Raw genomic sequence first — 19507 nt, 5'->3', positions numbered from 1 at the left:
AATAGCCAGTTACATTGCGTGTTTGAGGGGAATGGCCAACACATGTGAGTTTGGGAACCTTGAGGATTCCTTAATACGTGACCAGTTAGTAAGATGTACCAATAATATGAAAATTCAGGAGAAGTTATTAGTTCACAATCCTACCTTGAAGGAGGCTGTGGATATAGCAAAAGGAATAGAACATACGATGGAGTGTATGAAACTAATAAAACATTCCCCGGGGGAAGAAGATGTCAAAGAGGTTAAAGCTTATCCCAAACGAGAGAATAGTGCACCTAACCTAGAAGAAGATTGCAAAATTCACGAAGTGTCCCTCAAGAAAAATGCCCAGAGTAACATGGAGGGGATTAAAAGTAAATGTTTTAGGTGTGGGAACAGCAGACACTTGGCCAACAATCGTATGTGTCCGGCTCGCAACTGTGTATGTCGGAAGTGTGGAGCGAGAGGACATTATGCGAGAGTATGTAAGAATGATAGGGGTGAGAGTATTGAGAAGAAGAACGTACATATTATTGAAGAGACCCAAGATGTAAAGAACAAATTTGTGTTGCAACTGAAAAATTTGAGTGAGAGCGGTAAAGGAGGTACTTTATACCCTACTTGTGTTATCGAACTGGATGGAATATGTGTAAGAGTATTTGCAGACTCCTGTTCTCCATTTACATTTATGGATTATAGCGTATTTGAAAAGAATTTTAAGGATAAGGGGTATAAACTACAACCGGCAGACATTTCTCCTGGAGGGTACAACAATGACCCTATACCTCTGAGGGGTATGTTATGTCTCCAAATAACCTTTAAGGGACGACATACTAAAGGGAAAGTGTACTTCACAGACAAAGGTTCCAACCTTCTAGGGTGGAAACACCAAAGGGATTTAGGAATCAGACTTGACCCCAACAATGACGAACCAGTACTACAAGTAAGTGAATCCAAATGTGGCATGAGTGTTTGTGAGGAATTTCCAGATTTGTTTGGAGACAGATTGGGGTTGCTCAGGGACTATCAACACAAGATAAAGGTGAAGGTGAATGCTATTCCAAAAGTCCATAAGGCCAGACCGATCCCCTACCTAATGCAGGAGTCTCTTAAGCAAGAACTGAACAAACTTGTGGATTTAGGAGTTATAGAACCTATTGAAAGTTCAGTATGGTTGGCCCCCATTGTAGTCACGAGTAAGTCGGGTGGAAGAGGAATCCGTTTATGCGTTGACCTAAGGGACCTCAATGCCAACATATGGGTGGACAGGTTCCCCCTACCCAGGATTAATGAGATGTTGAGCACCATGGGTCCAGCCAAATTCTTCAGCGTAATAGATCTGTCCTCGGCATATCACCAGGTAGAACTTCATCCTTCCTCTCGTTCCCTTACCTCTTTTATCACCCCATATGGAGCATTCAGGTTCTGCAGAATGCCTTTTGGCTTAGCCTCGGCGGCGGCTGTCTTTCAGCGTATCATGCAGAGCATACTGCAGGGAATAAACCAAGTAATGTGCTTCCAGGACGATATTCTCGTTTATGGTGTTACGGAGAGCGAGCATAATGTTACCTTGCGGAAGGTGTTTATGGCGCTGGAACGTGCTGGCATGACTATCCGTAGAGATAAATGCCAAATTGGAGTGGAGTCAGTTGATTATTTGGGCCATAAAATCACAAAGGATGGGGTGGAACCTAAGTTGGATTTAGTGGTTGCTGTGAAAGAGGCACCTGCACCTACCAACAAGCAGGAACTAAAGTCTTTCCTAGGTTTAGCTGAGTACATGGCCAAGTTTATGCATAATTTTTCTGAGCGAACGGCTTCCATGAGAGCTTTGTTAAAAAAAAATGTCCCATTTGAATGGAATAGGGAATGTCAGGAAGCTTTCAATGAGGTGAAGGGGGCCATTGTGAAATCTCCCAACCTAGGAAAATTTGATTTCAAAAGAAAAACATGGGTCACTACTGATGCCAGTGGAAAGGGTCTTGGAGCAACCCTTTCCCAAGTGGTAGAGGGACAGGAAAGAATCATAGCATTTGCATCCAGGTCTCTGACAGCTGCAGAGGTGAACTATTCAACCATAGAGAGAGAAACCTTGGCATGTTATTGGGCTATCACTCATTTTAGTTTTTTCCTATGGGGTTTACCCTTCACCATTAGAACCGACCACAAACCCCTCACTAGTGTATTCACTACCAAGGGAAGAGAGCATACCACCCCACGCATTGCAAAGTGGATTTTAGGATTGGAGGGATATAATTTTGGGGTGGAGTATGTTCCTGGAAAAAATAACGTTGTGGCTGACTTCCTATCCAGATCACCGAGGGGAGTTGGAAGGGAGGAAGGAAGTGACGATCTTGAACCTGTACTACACATTGAATTGGCTGGCCTTACCAGAAACGAATGGATAGAGAAAAACTCAAATGATCGTGTACTAGAAATGCTCCGAGAAAAAATAGTCAAAGGGTGGCCAGAGAAAGTTAGATATCTGGAAGAAGAGCTCAAAGGATATTGGGAAGTGAGGTCAGAGCTCCACATATTTGAGGACATGGTAATGAGAGGTGAGAGAGTAGTACCTCCAAGTGAGTTGTGGAACAAATTAGTGGGTCTAGCCCATGAAGGGCATCTGGGGAGGAACATTACCAAGAATAGACTTCGTGCATCATATTGGTTCCTCACCATGGATAGGCTGGTGGAGGACGCAGTAAAGGATTGTATCACTTGTGCCCAGAGTGACAAGACAAACGTTACGAGGAGGGCACCGTTGTCACCTATTTCTGTACCACTTAAACCGTGGGACAAACTGGGATTGGACATTTTAGGACCCATATCACAATTAGGTGTCAAAGGCAGGTTCATATTTGTGCTAGTGGACTACCACTCGCACTGGATGATGTTCAAGATAGTGAATCAGGTGACAACCAAGGATGCAATTGATTTCCTATCGGAAGCATTCTTGAGGGAAGGAATACCCAGCACCCTGGTCACCGATAATGGTGTGCAGTTCACGTCAGAAGCCATGAGAGAGTTTTTGACGAAGTGCGGTGTACACCATTTTAGAACAGCATTATACAATCCCCGTGCGAATGGCCTAGTTGAGAGAGCCAACAGGATGATTAAGGAGTGTTTGCAATGGGCGTCAACAAGTCATGTACCATGTGAAACAGCTCTCAAGCAAATGTTGTGGTCGTATCACACCGCACCGAATTTGGTTACGGGAATATCACAATTTTTTTCACTGAAAGGAAGGCACCCGGGTACCAAACTTACTCCTAATTGGCTGAAGGAAGGGGAACCGTGTAAAGGGCAGCGAGAGGAGGTTGCAGCTAAAGTCAGGCATCATCAAGAGAAGTACAGGAAGTGGTATGATGATCGTTTTCGCACCCGAAGGAGACCATGGAGGGTGGGGCAATGGGTTAAAGTTAAGCTTCCGGAATCCATAAAGAAAGAGGGCAGCAGGTTTTCTCAACCACAAAGAATTATCAAGGTGCAAAAGAATGTTGTAACGCTAGAAGATGGTAGGGTGTGGAGTATGGACAGAATATCATGCAGCAAGGAATCTACTGGGGTGCCCGGTCAGGTTCCTGGTAAGGAAATGGGAAACATGTCGGAGCGCTATTATCAAACCAGACACGCCAGGACCACTAAGCGCCCGACTTGGCACAAAGACTTTGTTTTTGAACAGTAAGGAAGGGAGATATGTTGTAACCATACAATGTATGTGTATACTCGTTATTTATTTATACTAACCTGTTTTATAGATATTAATTTAGGTAAATTGTTGAAACATCTAATTCAGTGTATAATATACATTTCACATATAAATACTAACTTAAAGCATTAGTGGTATAGTCCAACAGCTCCTAAGAATGTTGGGCATTGGAATGCCCTGGAGCTTGCCTTAGAATGTTGGTGAAGGACTGTTCATTGTGGAGTTGGTGAGGCGATGTGCGAGGAGCTTGTTGATTAAACTGGATATCTCAACACAACTGTGCCTGGTTCCTTGATTACTTATGCAGTACTACCTGTGGAACATAACACACTAATTTGCCATTCATTGGGGAAAACGACAAAAAGTGCTCCACCTCAAAGTCTTGGGGAACTTAGTGGGTTTGTAAGATTTCGAGTTCCAACTCTTTTCAACAAGATTTAGTCGTGGATGGGAGGCGTATGCTATGGAACCTCTCTGCAGGCTAAATTCATTCACCAACTTCTCATCCTTGTATTTTACAATGCCTTCTCGCAACTAAATCTGTCCGACATGAGTCCATCAGAGAGACCAACTTGACAAAAGAGTGTCTACAGTTGTTAATTTGAGCTGGTGGTTGTGGGTAGGGCCCACCAGCGCTCATTTTTGGAGCCTGACGGTTATTTTTCTCATCGGGCTATGACCCAAAGTAAGAGAAAGAAAAACACACAAGGGGGAAGAAGGCAAGAGAAAGGCAGGAAACTCGCGGCTAAGAGAGAAAGTAGTGATAAAAAGTGAACCTGGAAGAGTGAAATAAAAAGGGCTGGGAGTGTCTGATTGTGGATCAAAGATGCATGAGGTGGAAGGAAGTTTATAAAGCCTTGATATTTTGTATATTGACAGTCAATAGAGGCGGCCGCAGACTTCTAAGAAACACTTTGGGTCCCATCACTTATAATTTTACAAATTAGGCACTGGGTGTACAAGCTTCAGCTCTGAAACATCATCTCCACTCCTTGGAGAGACGTCCTGAGTAGTAGAAGGCAACATGTGGGGCTGTATTAATCAGGCTTAAATAAGCACCAAAATGCTCGAGGACATGCACAGATGCTGTTTTTTCTGCATCCTAAAAGTGTTGTTTTCTGTTTTTTTATAGATCAACACCGGACAAGCTGATGGGACTCCGGGACTCGACCTAAATGTGGCTGAAGCCTGGGAATTAGGCTACACTGGAAAGGGGGTCACCATAGCAATTATGGATGATGGTGAGCATTTTGCATTCTATCATAGAATTCCATGTATTACGTTACCTATATTTGATGCTAGGAAAGTGATACAATGACGGTTTTGACTTGTCTCTATGTAACTTCAAAAGCCACTTATGTATGTTCTTTGTCTTTTAAACCACACGCTTTCCAGACTTGTATGATTCATTACACATAGGCACAAAAAGCCTAAAATAATAAATACACACGTCCTTTGCTACCATTTAGGCATATTCATGAGGTTCCATTTCACCTTAAAAAAACATTAAGCACAAAGGATATGTAAATTGTATTTTCCTAGTTTTTATAGAGTGCATTTTACACGGCTTGTGAGCCTTAGGCTCTTCCTGGGTGGTCAGATTGCATTAGTTACGTCTCATTTAATTTCTCCGGAGAGCTAATGCAGCATTGCGGTTTGTAGTGAGATCCCTCACACTCTTCATAGTGCATGGCTAAATGGGTGTTGTTTTCATTTTGGCCTATATAAGATACGTTGGATGACGTGAGTTTCGATAGGAGCTGAGAAAGAATTTGAGGGAAGTACAGTGCACCTAATGTTATTGTACATAATCATGGGATTTGGGAGATAGTGTGAAAATAGATGTTGTCGCACATGCAGGGTCGTATCACATTAAGCCTGAATACTATCAGCTTAGAAACTGTCTTGGGTCTGCATCAGTTGGCTGCACTAGTGTATATGGAATCCAGTCAGTTGCATCAAATTTCCATATTCACTGGGGCCACCAAGAGAGTACTACATGTGGCTGAAGTGCACAAAAAGTGTAGCAAGTGTGATTCTGTGTACAATGCTGGTGGGATCAGAGATGTGTCTGAAAGAACAAAAGGGCCTGATTTGGCTTGGAGAGATCCATCTAGTCCTGGAGGACAGTAGGACTCCAAAGTCCTTAATCCATCATGCAGGGCATCAGGTGGCTATTACTACCAACAGTCCATGGTATTGCTGCCATCCCTGTCCAGTACCAGGGTCTTGCTCTCTGTCTCTCCCATGTGCAGGAGTTTTTAAGTGTGCATGGAATGTTCTAGATCCCCATCACCCAAGGCCAATCCTAGGGTGCCATGTAGTCCGTCCACTCCCAGTCCAAAACCTCCTGCACAACATTCTGTGACAATCCAACATTGCACCGTCAAGTTGTCAATGTGCAGAGCTCGGTTGAGGGCCTTAGCTTCAGGCCTATTTGACATCATTGCCAGCTACTTTCCTAACAAAATTTCAAATGGGTCTCTCTCTTGCCCAAATGTCTGGGGCTTCTGCCTTTTTTCAGTGGGCCAGGGCTGTCCCAAACCAGGAGCAGTGTGACAGGTAATTATCAGATGCAGATTTTCCTCCCCAACCCTTTCTTCTCAGGAACTGAGTCAAACACTGATAATTGCTTCTTTTGGATGGAAAGGACTTTTTCCTCTCTGCTAGAGAAAACAGTAATTAACTTAGCCCTGCAGGGAGACAAAAGGCCTGGAATCTTGCTCAGATCTGAGCTCGAGAAATATGGCAATTCTGGACGACACATAAGATATACATATAGGTCCTTGGGACCTGCAATTCAAACTCAAATTGCTTGTTTCATTTCAGTTTGACAGCTTGCAGAATTGTGCAGGCCTTTAAGGCAGATTTTATATCAATGTTTAATATAGTGATGGTACAGATAATACAGTAAACTCTACTGACCTATCTATGAATGCTCACTAATAATAAAAGGCCTACCTCAGAGCAGCACCTACCCTAGCAGGGCCCCTTGTGCGGCAGGCTGCCAGAGCTCTATTAATGGCCTGAGCACAAAGGAAGTCTTACACATGCAGCCCACATGCATATTCACATGGAACCAGCCCATTGTCCTTTACCCTTGCTGTGTTGCACCAGCGTTATTTTAAAAGGAGAACATTAATGGTAAACACACAGAGTCCAATTACCATGTAATTACAGTTCATGAGACTTCAGTAGTAACTGACCCACAGTAAAGTTCCTAAAACTGGGTGATCCAAAAAGTGAATAATCTACGTGGACTAAATTGATGGAACCCATGTCGCTACACATTCAATTGAAGGCACTGTTAACCAACATGGCAGCATAATATGGGGTCTATGCATGAGTGATAGAGAACCGCAACCTTGGATGCATTATTAAACAACCAAGAAAGTAGAATCCAATTTGTGCACATTCAAATCACCAGTATCAGTAAGTACTGGGATGCAGTGAAAAGTATATGACATCAGGAGTGATAAAAGAGTTCATCAATGTAGGTTGTATTGCCAGGTCAATATTAGGCTATCACCAGCAAGAACACAAGAGTGAAAAAAATAACTTGATGACTGTATTGAAAGCATGCAGTGAATATATAATGGAGTGGTGAAAGCAACAGTGAGTCCATTGTAAGCAGACACACCAGGAGTGGTGATGCTGTGACCCATTAAACAAATGGAGATGCCATCCTTAAATGGAACTATGAAATCTCCACAGAAAAATAGGCAGAGGAGGAAATGTGGTGCCGTAGGTATAACTTTATAGGTCTATGGTGAGTGTACCCCATGTGTGCATAAACATTCTTGCAGGATTAAACCATTTCTCTCACAAAAGCATGTTGCCATAATGTCTTCAGGACATCATGTGCCAGCGTCTGCTACAGCATGTGTACCAATTCATCACTCATCGTGAGCAGATATACCCAGGTCAAGGAGACCGTGCATATAGATACACAATAAAGCATTTATTAGTAATATGTGATAGCTCATCCTGGTACAGATAATAAGTCTAACTAGAGAGAAACTGTCCTCCTACCTTGAAGTCATCCCTAAAATGCAATTGCAAATCCGAGAGCAGAACACCCGGGACATCCTTCCTTGTAATTCTCACAGCACAGAAAAGTTGAGCTCTGCAAAATACCATTTTATGATTTAAAGTGTTAACCTTGCTTTGTGCTTGTGTACTGTACTGGTGCAGGCATGTAATCTAAACACAATGGAGTCCATCAGCTTTCTTAAATGTGGACAATATGTTCACATATATACCATCCTGTCACTTATTTACCTACATTGTCTATTGATGAATCAATATCAGGAAGCATACATTTTTACAAAAACACATCGAATAATCTTTACCCCTGTTCTAACTTTGACCAATAAAGCTGGACGTGAATATGCTCTCTAGTACTTGTTCAATCAAGAATATCAGAACAATTGGCAGCGGGTTCGGAAAAAGGAGGGAGGAGGGAAATGCACCTATTCCTATCACCATCCTGTATATGGTCCTTGTAAACAAAGGATATTAATGATTGAATGTGTGCACTGATCACAGTACCTGCCGCCAAGGTACTACCTCAAAAGGGGTTTCAATAATAGAAATTTTGAATGTGCACCACAAAGAGCAGAACAATTAAGTCCACTTAGTCCATATTGTCACAAGAATATCTTCTCTTTATTAAGTTTTCCTTGAAGATAAAAACACAAAACAGCCAACGCTTTTCGTCCTTATCACAGGACTTCTTCAGGGCTTATAATATACATGATACTCAATTTCTCCCCACACTTTGGCAATTCTTTACGATCATAGGTGTCGACAGGCAACCAATGCACACAAGGTAAACCGAGATGTGAACCAGTATAAAAGTGAACAAGTGGCCGCATGTGCTGCCGGTCCCAAGTGAGATGCATGTAAAGTTCAATCTGTCAACCTTAGGGTGGTCTTCCCCCCAAATTGTTGCTTTCCTCCTCCATTTTTTCTGATCTCTTTTTTTGCTGGACTTAGAACTCTGCATGCTTTGCCACTGCTAACCAGTGCTGAAGCGCTTGTGCTCTCCCACCTAAACATGGTAATAGTGGCTTATCCCCAACTGGCATAATTGATTTACTTGTAAGTCCTAAGTGAAGGGGCACTACATGTGCCCCAGGCCTGTAAATGTACTAGTGTAATAGGCCAATCAGGGATATTTTAAACTCATATTATTTATGTAGGATGGTAATGCAACACAAACTTACCGTAAGGCACTGCACATATCCAAGTCCATATCCTAATCACTTAACAGGGCAAACATTGTGGATGCTGCTTTTGAAGGGTTTCACCCCCTTAACCTAAAACCCAATTTCTTACAGTACTTGAAAAAGAGTTCCACATTCTAAAAGCCTACTATTTTATTATGATCCCTCAGTGTTTACATTCTGGTTATTCCCAGGTCTAAACATGTGAGGACAAGTAATAGGTTTTTTCCTTACAAGCTACCAGATACTGCAATAGCCTGCCCCAAGGAAAAAAATAATCCAGGCTTGAGGTACTTTTTAAACGAATCATTTTATTCTCTGAAAGTCAAAGGGAAGGGAACATGGCACCAACTACTGAAAGAAACAGGTGCGTGTTGATTTGTAAAATAGGGGAATAAACTATTTCCTAACCTTTCTAGGGACCACCGCACAGAAGAAATCAAACTTTCTCCCATAAATTTCCCCCTTATGTTTCTCTAGTGTAGTTTTTTTTTGCCCTTTGGACGACCTTACCTATACATGAATTCCTGTGTAACTCATCTATTTATTGCATTCTTTAAGGAAGTCCTAAATTTAGCATACACACCAGTTCCAAAAATACATCAGGCAGCTCTCAATACATCATCAGAATTTAAAGATTTTAATTGATAACTAATCAATAAAAAGGTAATTATAGCAACTTTCAAAGACATATGTGTTCGACTTTAGGCCATCAAAACACATTATTCATTAACAAATACCAACACTTGACCCTGTTATCTACTCACTGGTAGATGTCATGCAAATTAACTATAAGTATTTTCACAAAGGTAAGTTTGGTTGTAAACATAAGAGGACAGAATTACCTTTATGCTCCTGTCAGAAATCCGCAAAGGATTCCTGGTTGTTGTAAATGCACTTACTGATGTGAATTTCTTTGACACAAATGTGGAGGAATTCTCAGTTGAAATGAGTGTTGCAAGGCATGATTTGCCTTAGAAGACCAAGAGTGCCAATAAACATAAATGTATGATTATGGAAATTCCCCAACTCTGTCTGGCTTTTTCACCCTGAAAATGGTAGGACATTTACTCCAGCCAAACGCTAACGTATCTCCCTCTCCAGAATGGAAAATGGTAGTGGATAAGCAAAAAACATGCTATGGATCCATGGGAAGGGCTTTCCCTATGAGGAATAATGTCCTCTTCATTGAAAAAAAATCTGCATTTGCATTCGGGGGGGCGCTCTCATTAACCTGCATGGAGTTGTCCTCCATGAAGAAATGAAAACTGTGGGAATAGGAGTCTATATGAAATGTCACATGATATTCCTGTAAGTACTGCTGGAAAGATGGGCATTTAAATGTGCATCTCCTGCTGAACATGTCCTTTTCTATTCACAATAAGAAGCTGTATTCAATCCTAATTTTGGTGTGATGGGGTTTTTGGGATCTGTATTTGCGATATATATTTTTGGGTGACATTTCATTCTGAAACGGTCCTACTAATTCTGGTACCCAACGTTGGCAGAGTTGGGGCAAAAGTCCCTGCATTGCTATCCCTTGCCATGTTCCTTACATTTCAGTTCCTAAGTGCTTCTGAATATGCTTAGTTAACTCAAACAAAGCCCTAAAAAGTTACCATAGCTGATTTTATCAATGTTATCCGAAATCTAGAACCTGACACTGTGTTTTTGGCAGTATCTCTCCTCTGGAAGAGGCCAACACTATCTGTTTTGTTCATATCTTCTATTCATTTTTCTGCTATGTAGTCCTTTTTTTCTAAATTACAGCACAAATTGAGCATCGATGTTTCTCAGTGTTATTTACTGGGTTGTACTAAACCACACTAAATCTGAGTTTCTAATCTGGTTATTTGTTTATTTTATTTATTTGACCAAATACGCCACACTAGAAATAGCAGGGTCCAATAACAAATGTGGACAGTGGGCTGTACTTTCCCATATTCCAGCCCGTTATTGTCATGTTCTGTGTTGCCACTATAATACATTTTCACATTTTATGTTACATTCTTACGCATAATCAGTGACTTCCATTGTAAGTAGGTTTTGCAATTCTGTGGTGTATGACATATTAGATTGCTCTATGAAAACAATATAACAAGTTACTAAAACAATGTGAGCTAGTGGATGGGCTCCATCTCAATGCAGATTCTAGCAATCATAAAGTGTCCTTCAGCTAAACAGAATAATACAAATGACTGGATGTTTGGTGATATCAGGAAGTCGTAGTCCAATGCAAATGGGCAACTAGATGGATTAACGTTTTAACCTAATTCGTTCCACTCTCTGAAGTGAGCCTTGACTTGACTTGAAGTCGACATTGACTTGAAGTGACCTTGAAGAAATAAGATACAAAAAGGGATCAATTTGATAAATTAAAGTGCAGCATTATTGTTGCTTAGCAATACTAAATGTATGCAGCAGTAGCTAATCAGGATACTGGCAATTGGAAAACCAATATACCAACAAAAGACACTACCCAATAATAACTATTTAACCCAGGGCCACAAAAAAAGGCTTGACATTTGTGAACAAATGCTAAGATCACTAGATTCCAGGCCTCGGGTGAAACTATATGCAACTTGATATAGAGTTGTTTTCATGGGACGAACTAGTTAAAATGGTGAATAACATGATAAACACTTAACACCGAAGAGCACAAATTTAGGCAAGCTGGTCAGGCCGAGAGACTCACATTTCATGGTCCCAACAAAAAGTAACTGTAGCTGCCATTTTGGCTTGCAAGTCTGTTGGGAGTGGATTATTTCATACATGGACTGGAATTTGCTTATGTCCCATAGAAGATAATTGTCTTACAACAGGTGTCTCTAGTTCTATAAGATCTGCTTCTGAAGATCTCCTTGAGTTTAAAACCTTAGAAATGGCTGTATTCGAGGATAAAGCAAGAGAAGACAAGAAGGCTGCAAGGAAAGACAAGAAGGTCGGGGAGTCTTTGCCTAAGCTGGTCAGTAGGAGGAAGAGAATGAAAGTTTAGAGAGGAAACGACAGAAGCAGACAGGGAAAAACTCCTGAGATGAAGCTGATTAATGTTCCTCAACTTAAAGCTCTAGAGTTAGAGGCCAGTAGATTAGTATTTGCCTCCCCTGCAGCACCCACTTCAGGATGTAGTCAGACTCTCCCTAATTACGTGCCCCCAATGAGATTTTACTTTTTTACACTATATGTGTCCCGAAAGCTTTCATGCTGCCTTTTTCAGTGCACATGCTGACCTTCCCCTCAAAGGGAACGAAGCCCTCTTTGAACTGAAGGAGACTGAGTTTGGGGGTTATCAAGCTCAATACCAAAAGAGCTTAATGACCATTGGTGGAAAATGTGTAGTCCCCTAAACACCCTTTTTATTGCAGGTGGCTAATCAAAATTGGAATGACTGAGTGACAGGTATGAAGACAGATTTTTTTTATTCTTTGGCTCACCTTTCCAAAGTGAAAATTCGAATCTGTAACTGCTGCAGTATGATTCAAAAACTATATTTAATCAGTGTATGAAAATAAGGAAAAATGGCACAGAAATGTGTAGGAAATTGCATTTTGTGACTTAGCATGGATTCGCGCACGTGAATAACAATCTACAATTATGAACTAGAAGTTTAGAGAAATCATTACAGCCCTATCATTATGCAGCTCACGTTTATTTATTTCATGAACGCATGAAAACAGCAAAAAAGCTGTCAAAATAAAGCAAAATGAAAAACACCCATAATGTCCTTAGAGTTAACAGTCCCGGGCTAGCAACACACAATGGATGCAGATTGCTCTCTTCCGTCTGTACAGTAAATAGCAAAATGGATGTAAAAGAAGCAATGAACGTCTCAGTGGGACTATTATCATGTCACAAATGCACTCAGCGAGGATTTTGTCGGCTTTTGATGGTGGCACTGCAGCAACACGGAACAGACTCACTCACAGGGCTTTCTGTTTAGGAATACATCTAAAGGCACAAATGGGAAAGTGGAATGTGCGGCGAATTATCAATGTTTATAGTGATTATGTTCCATACTGATGAAAAAGGCGTCGTATTTGCAGAAAAGTAAGAGGCCTTTTTCCAAATTCTGTTACTGATGCCTGTGACTCTTTTGTTTTATTCCAGGCATTGACTATCTGCATCCTGACCTCGCATCTAATTATGTAAGTACACGACGACCTTGACTGTAACATGTGACTCATGTAATGTTTCGATGTTTTACTTTTAGAAGTCAGACGTCTCTGCCTCGTCTGTGCTGTGCGCTGATCTGATCTCGTGAATGATGTGATAGATTTTACAGTAGAGACTTGCTTCGAAGATTGATTTTATAGGATCTGGTCCCCTGCCGGAAGCAGGGTACAGGCAAAGAGAAGCTAAGGTGGAAAACATATCAAGAATGATTGATTTGACACCTTTTTTTGACGTCGCTCGAGCTCTTTCTGCAGAGGCGCGGATTATCGCTTCCTCTTCTCCCGCCTGCTTGTCAAATCATTTTTGTATTCGAGTCTGCATCTGGAAATGTATTACTCTAGTTCCCAGCCAAGGTAGAGCATTTTTGTTCACTGCTGACAGTACATCCTCAGTGTGACGTTCTCATGATGCAGGGTGGTTATTTTCAACAATTAAATCTTCTAGGGGTGCTTTGGAGACAGCTGTACGTAGCTACAGCTACATTTATGTTGCAACTTTCAAGCTTTCTTCATTTGCAGCACATGTGATCTATGTCTGCCTTATTCCTTTCAGTTTCCACACAGCTGTTTTTTTAACATATTGTGTGTCTCTTTTTGTGTGCATCCACTTGCTTTCAATTCCACTAAGCATCGCATGTCCTCTTCTCTTTTTTATGTATATTATTTGTTAAGTCACTTAATAAATGCATTGTACCACATATAATAGGAAGACATACTTATTTCTCCATCGTTATATTGACTCAAAATATATAGTTACATCAACAGCAGGATCTGGAAGAAAAAAAACTTCAAGTTTTCATGTACCTCCCCCTTTAATGATAGTGAAGTGCTGTGGTGAAGACATATATTGAAAATCTCACATGAAGGCATGCGCTAATAGCATTACTACTACAAGATTGCTTGAGGATAGTGACCGAGGGCTGCATCGCTTCATTCCCTCACCTTGTATTACACATGTGCAATAACCCAAGTTTCTCAGGGAGTTTGGCTCAAACGAAATACAATAACTGCACAGACAGTCTGATAACGGGAATCGTAACTGTGTAAACTGGAAAATCCTCGTGTACTGTTCACCTGTCACTGTAACAACAGAAACAAGTATTTACAATGCAATGGGTCTCGCGTTTGCCCGAGTTAGAGCTATTAGAGTTGTAAATATACTCGTGTACTGTTCACCTGTCACTGCAACAACAGAAACAACCATTTACAATCCAATGGGTCTCGCGTTTGCCCGAGTTAGAGCTATTAGCGTTGTAAATTCCTAACTGGACTTTTCTCGCCACATAATTTGAAAATGAAAAGTATAACAATTGACATAAGCAAAGCACCATGGCCACCATGAGTATGAGTGCGAAGGAGAGACACAAAAGGAAAAATAAGTTTTCTCACAGTGAAACGTATCCGCAAAAGTGCAATTATCCATGTAACAGGGTTGATGGCCAAGGCGGTAACAAAACTGCCCATTTACCAATGATAACAAAGGATTTTTGAAAGGCAAGCCCATGAATGAGTTATAGCAATGGGTGTGGGGTGGGCGTGGTTAAAAGCCCACACAGAGATTACAACAGGCCAGAGTGCTTGCACGCTTAACCTAAAAAGGGGATAGGAAGCCATCAGCCAGGCCTTCTCTGAAAGCAACCCCGAGACCACAAGCAACTGGGAAAAAGCCAGGGTGGCTGAATGACCAGTCCATTACTTACACATTACACCTAACCAAACCCAAAATATATTTACAATGAAAATAATGCACATATTACTGCATCACTGGCAGAAGGGGGTACTGCTTAATTTGACCTGGTGGTTGCAGGTCTGGCCCACCGGCATTCTTTTTTGGGGTATGGAGCTCATTGTCAATCATTAGTCTTTGAATCTGAAGGAGAGAAGGAAACGTGGAAGAGAATACAGAAAAACGGTGTGAAATTGAGAAAGCAAAGAGGAAAAAGAACCTGCAAGTGTGCGATAAAGGAGGGGGAGGGAGGACATTCGTGGAATAAAGATGCCTGAGGTGAATTCAAGACAAAGCACCTCTGTATTTGCCAATCCTGGCATTCGAAAGGCCTCTTGAGGGTTCCTGAGACAAAATTTGGGCCCCAGCACTCATTCTTTTACAAATTAAGCACTGGAGAAGAGATGAGGGAAGCAGACAGTCTAGTTAATGCAAATGGCTGTACTTTGATAAGAAGAAAGGGCACTTAGGGGGTGATTCTAACATTGGCGGGCGGCGGAGGCCGCCCGCCAATGTTCCCCCTCCAAAATACCGCTCCGCGGTCAAAAGACCGCTGAGGGTATTTTGGGATTTGCCCTGGGCTGGCGGGCGGCCGCCAAAAGGCCGCCCGCCAGCCCAGGGCAAATCGACCTTCCCACGAGGACGCCGGCTCCGAATGGAGCCGGCGTAGTGGGAAGGTGCGACGGGTGCAGTTGCACCCGTCGCGTATTTCAGTGTCTGCTAGGCAGACACTGAAATACTTTGTGGGGCCCTCTTACGGGGGCCCCTGCCGTGCCCATGCCATTGGCATGGGCACGGCAGGGGCCCCCAGGGGCCCCGCGGCACCCCCTACCGCCATCCTGTTCCTGGCGGGCGAACCGCCAGGAACAGGATGGCGGTAGGGGGTGTCAGAATCCCCCATGGCGGCGCAGCAAGCTGCGCCGCCATGGGGGATTCTAAGGGCAGCGGTAAACCGGCGGGAGACCGCCGGTTTACCCTTTCTGACCGCGGCCAAACCGCCGCGCTCAGAATGCCCTGCGGGGCACCGCCGGTCTGTCGGCGGTGCTCCCGCCGACCCTGGCCCCGGCGGTCTGAGACCGCCGGGGTTAGAATGAGGGCCTTAATTCTTATTTTAGTAAGCAGTGTTATCTGTAGCAACATAACTTTACCTTTACATTAACATGTGTGTGAGTCTGGTCGGCATTTACAGCACAAACTGTGGTGAGCAAATAGGCTGTTAAGTCTGACTGGAGCAGACAAACACCGCCTTTGTGAACCGTCATCATAACGGCTTCTCTTATTAGGTGTTTTAAAGGACGTCTTTGTTAACACACCTTTGATGCAGGAATCGCGTACTTTGGCATCTGCGTGCCATATCTCAGTATCCGAGCGTAAGTGAAGTGAGAGTAGTAAAAACGCACTTCGCGGATGTGAGAATGTAGTGGTGGAGGCGTTCGGGAGGGGGTCAAAATGTGTGGCCCGGCCGGTGCTAGTAAGATACAGATGGAATCTGTACATTACAGACAGCCTTCTTGCTGTGGTCTGGGCCCAGAGACAGGGAGACAGGCAAGGAACAAACCTTAACCAGAGGTGACAGCATAAGAGTACACATTTCTTAACTCCTAAAAAAAGAACACTTTTCACACAAGGGCGATATGAGGAGTTGAAAAATGCTTACAGATCTTGGTAAAAAAAAGTGTAATACGAATTACAAGACGAGAAAGGAATGGAAACAAAGATAGTTACACACATACAGAAAGGAAGGAACCGATATATGCAGGAACTGTATATTTAGGAGACAGGCCACACAATTAGAGACAGACGGCTGGAATGAAAGAACGGTATAAACACATGTTATGTTATGTTATCATTACTTATATAGCGCGTAAAACTGCCCGGAGGCCTCGTAGCGCTTTAGCTGCAAACGGTCAGTGTCACCATCTAAATTCGTATAGAGATTAAGCTTTAAATAGCCAGGTTTTCAAGGCCTTCCTGAACAGAATCTCTGGTGATGTCGTTCTGATATTAAAAGGAAGGCTATTCCATAGAATGGCCCCTTGATAGGATAAGGATCTTCCTCCCCATCTCGCCTTTTTTACTGTCGGAACTGTGGCCAGCATAGCAGAGGAGGATCTCAGTGATCTGGTCGGGCTGTAGACAGATGCCACGGTTTTGAGCATTTCAGGTCCCTGGTTAAATATGGCTCTATGAAAGTGACACAGAGCCTTGAACTGGATTCTTTTATCCACAGGAAGCCAGTGTAGGGATGAAATGGCGGCCCGTATGGAGTGATGTTTGGGGGTATTTAAGAGTAGACGTGCTGCTGCATTTTGCACCCTCTGCATCCTCTGGATCACATATCTTGGTGCTCCTACAAACAATGCGTTGCCATAATCAAGACGGGAACCTATCAGTGCCTGGATAACCAATCTCCTGGCAAGTGGAGGAAGTATTATTAGAACCTTCCTCAAAGTTCTAAGCAGAGCAAAGGAGGTTCCAGCTATTCTGTTGGCGTGTTGTGACATTGAAAGTTGAGGATCTAACCACACCCCAAGGCTTTTAATGAGACATTTAGGGGGCGGGAGAGTGAGAGCTCCAATTGATGTACTTGGATTGGTTGAGGAAGCTTTTGGTAGCCCAAAAAACATGACTTCTGTCTTATCATCATTGAGTTTCAATTTACTTCCTGACATCCATGTCGCAACTGCTTTCAAGCAGGGACCCAATGCTGTCCCTGTGTCTGGATGAGCATTAGAAAAAGAGACAATCAGTTGAGTGTCATCTGCGTGGGACACCAACTTCAGTCCAAATGATTCGATGATTTCTGCTAGGGGTCGCATATAGACATTAAAAAGTAGTGGACTCAAGGCAGACCCCTGTGGAACTCCACAGTTGCTGAGGGTACGTCTGGAAGTACATGATCTATCTAGGACCTGGAAGGATCTTCCATGAATAAATGATCTAATCCACTCCAGTGCGACATCCGAGATGCCACATCCTTGTAGTCTATCTTTAAGAATATTCAGATCAACAGTGTCGAACGCCGCACTCAGATCTAATAAGATGATGGCAGTTTCCATTCCTTTATCCATTCTCTTTTTTGCTTCTTCTGTGATCGCAACCAAGGCGGTTTCCGTCCCATGTCGTGGTCTAAAACCCATCTGAGTGGGATGTAGAAGCTTTTTTTCTTCCAGAAAAGTGGATAGCTGAGTGTGTATGTACTTTTCTGTTATTTTGGCCATTATAGGTAACAGAGAAAGGGGTCTATAGTTGGACAAAATTTTAGAATCCAAATTAGTTTTTTTCAGGAGAGGCTTGACAATAGCCACTTTCCAAGAATCGGGTACAATGCCAGAGGCTAACGAGGTATTAATAAGATTTGTAGTTACCGGACCTAAAACTGGAATTCCCAAACAGAGAATCTGTGGGGGAGCAGGATCAAGTGGGGAGCCAGATTTAGTTAAACCCAGTAATCTAGTCACTATGTCCAGGCCAATCGGGATAAAACTTGTTAAAGCGATTTCCTTCCTGACCTCCAGGTTGGCCACCACCTGATCTCCATTCTGGGTATCAGGAAAAGAAACATATATGTCCTTTATTTTATTTAGGAAAAAGCTTGCGAGATCCTCCACATGTTGCTGCGGGGATTCTATAATATCTGGCTCGTCCTTGGGATGAATAAGGTCTTTTAAGGCATTAAAAATGTCCTTAGGGGAGTTAGCTGCGGCTTCGATTTTACTAGAGTAGTAGGTTGCCTGAACATTTTTAATTTCTAAATGATATGCTCGGATCATATTCTTATATTCTTTTTTCAAAGAGTCATCTAGGGTGTGCCTCCATTTTCTTTCTTGCTTCCTACATTCTCTTTTTATCTCAAGTAAGCTTGTGGTAAACCAAGGAGCTGATTTCTTTCGAGGCAATTTTTTCGTGGTAGAGAGAGGTATGATTTCCTCCATGCTATCCTCTATCCACTTATTTAGAGAGCGAGTAAGAGCCGTTATATTTTTTGAATCTAGGTTCCTTGGTTTCTTCTTCTCCAGTGAGTTAATGAATTCTGTGGCCTTCAGTTTATGCCATTTCCTTCTAAAAAGTGGAGGATTGATAATCAAGGATTTATGTCGAGAGATAGTTAGTTCTACCTCTACCAAAAAATGATCAGACTATGCTAGCGGATGTGATGATATGAATTTTAGATCTAGCATATTAGAAAATACCAGATTGAGTGTGTGACCTCTGTTATGCGTAGGGCCCTGTACCAATTGCACTAGATCGCAGGCCTTCATGTCTGCTATTATCATCTTGGTCGAGGCTTTATCTTCCATTTCCGCATGTAAATTAAAGTCTCCCAACAGTAGGAAGTTAGATTTCGTGCATACCAGTTGCGAGGTAATCTCTGCCAATGAGGTCAGAAAATCTCCAATAGGACCGGGTGGTCGGTAGACCAGGACACCAGAGATTGTATAATGAGGATTGACACTGATAGAAAAGAACATACTCTCACCTCCTTTAATTAATGTGGGGGCTGTTGTCATCCTACATGTGTCCCTATAGACAACTGCAATGCCACCACCTCGATTCGGTCTGTCAATTCTGCTAAGTTTGTATCCAGTAGGAAGAGTCATAGCAATATCTGGGCCAGAACTTTCATCTAGCCAGGTTTCGGTAAGAAACATGGCCAGGGGTTTTATTTGTTCCACCAGAAAGTGGATATCCG

General features: G+C 42.5%; 1 protein-coding gene across 1 annotated transcript in view; it reads left to right on the top strand.

Annotated features, from left to right (window-relative positions):
• The window catches only part of PCSK2 (proprotein convertase subtilisin/kexin type 2), a 1091080-nt gene that overhangs the window by 557825 nt on the left and 513748 nt on the right, over positions 1–19507 (top strand). The window contains exons 4-5 of the mRNA XM_069234088.1: positions 4821–4929; positions 13024–13061. Coding sequence (XP_069090189.1) covers positions 4821–4929; positions 13024–13061 — 147 coding nt within the window. The remainder of the gene's footprint in view (positions 1–4820; positions 4930–13023; positions 13062–19507) is intronic.

Source organism: Pleurodeles waltl, chromosome 5 (genome assembly GCF_031143425.1).
Source record: "Pleurodeles waltl isolate 20211129_DDA chromosome 5, aPleWal1.hap1.20221129, whole genome shotgun sequence".
NCBI lineage: Eukaryota > Metazoa > Chordata > Amphibia > Caudata > Salamandridae > Pleurodeles > Pleurodeles waltl.
This window is presented reverse-complemented; position numbering and strand designations above follow the sequence as displayed.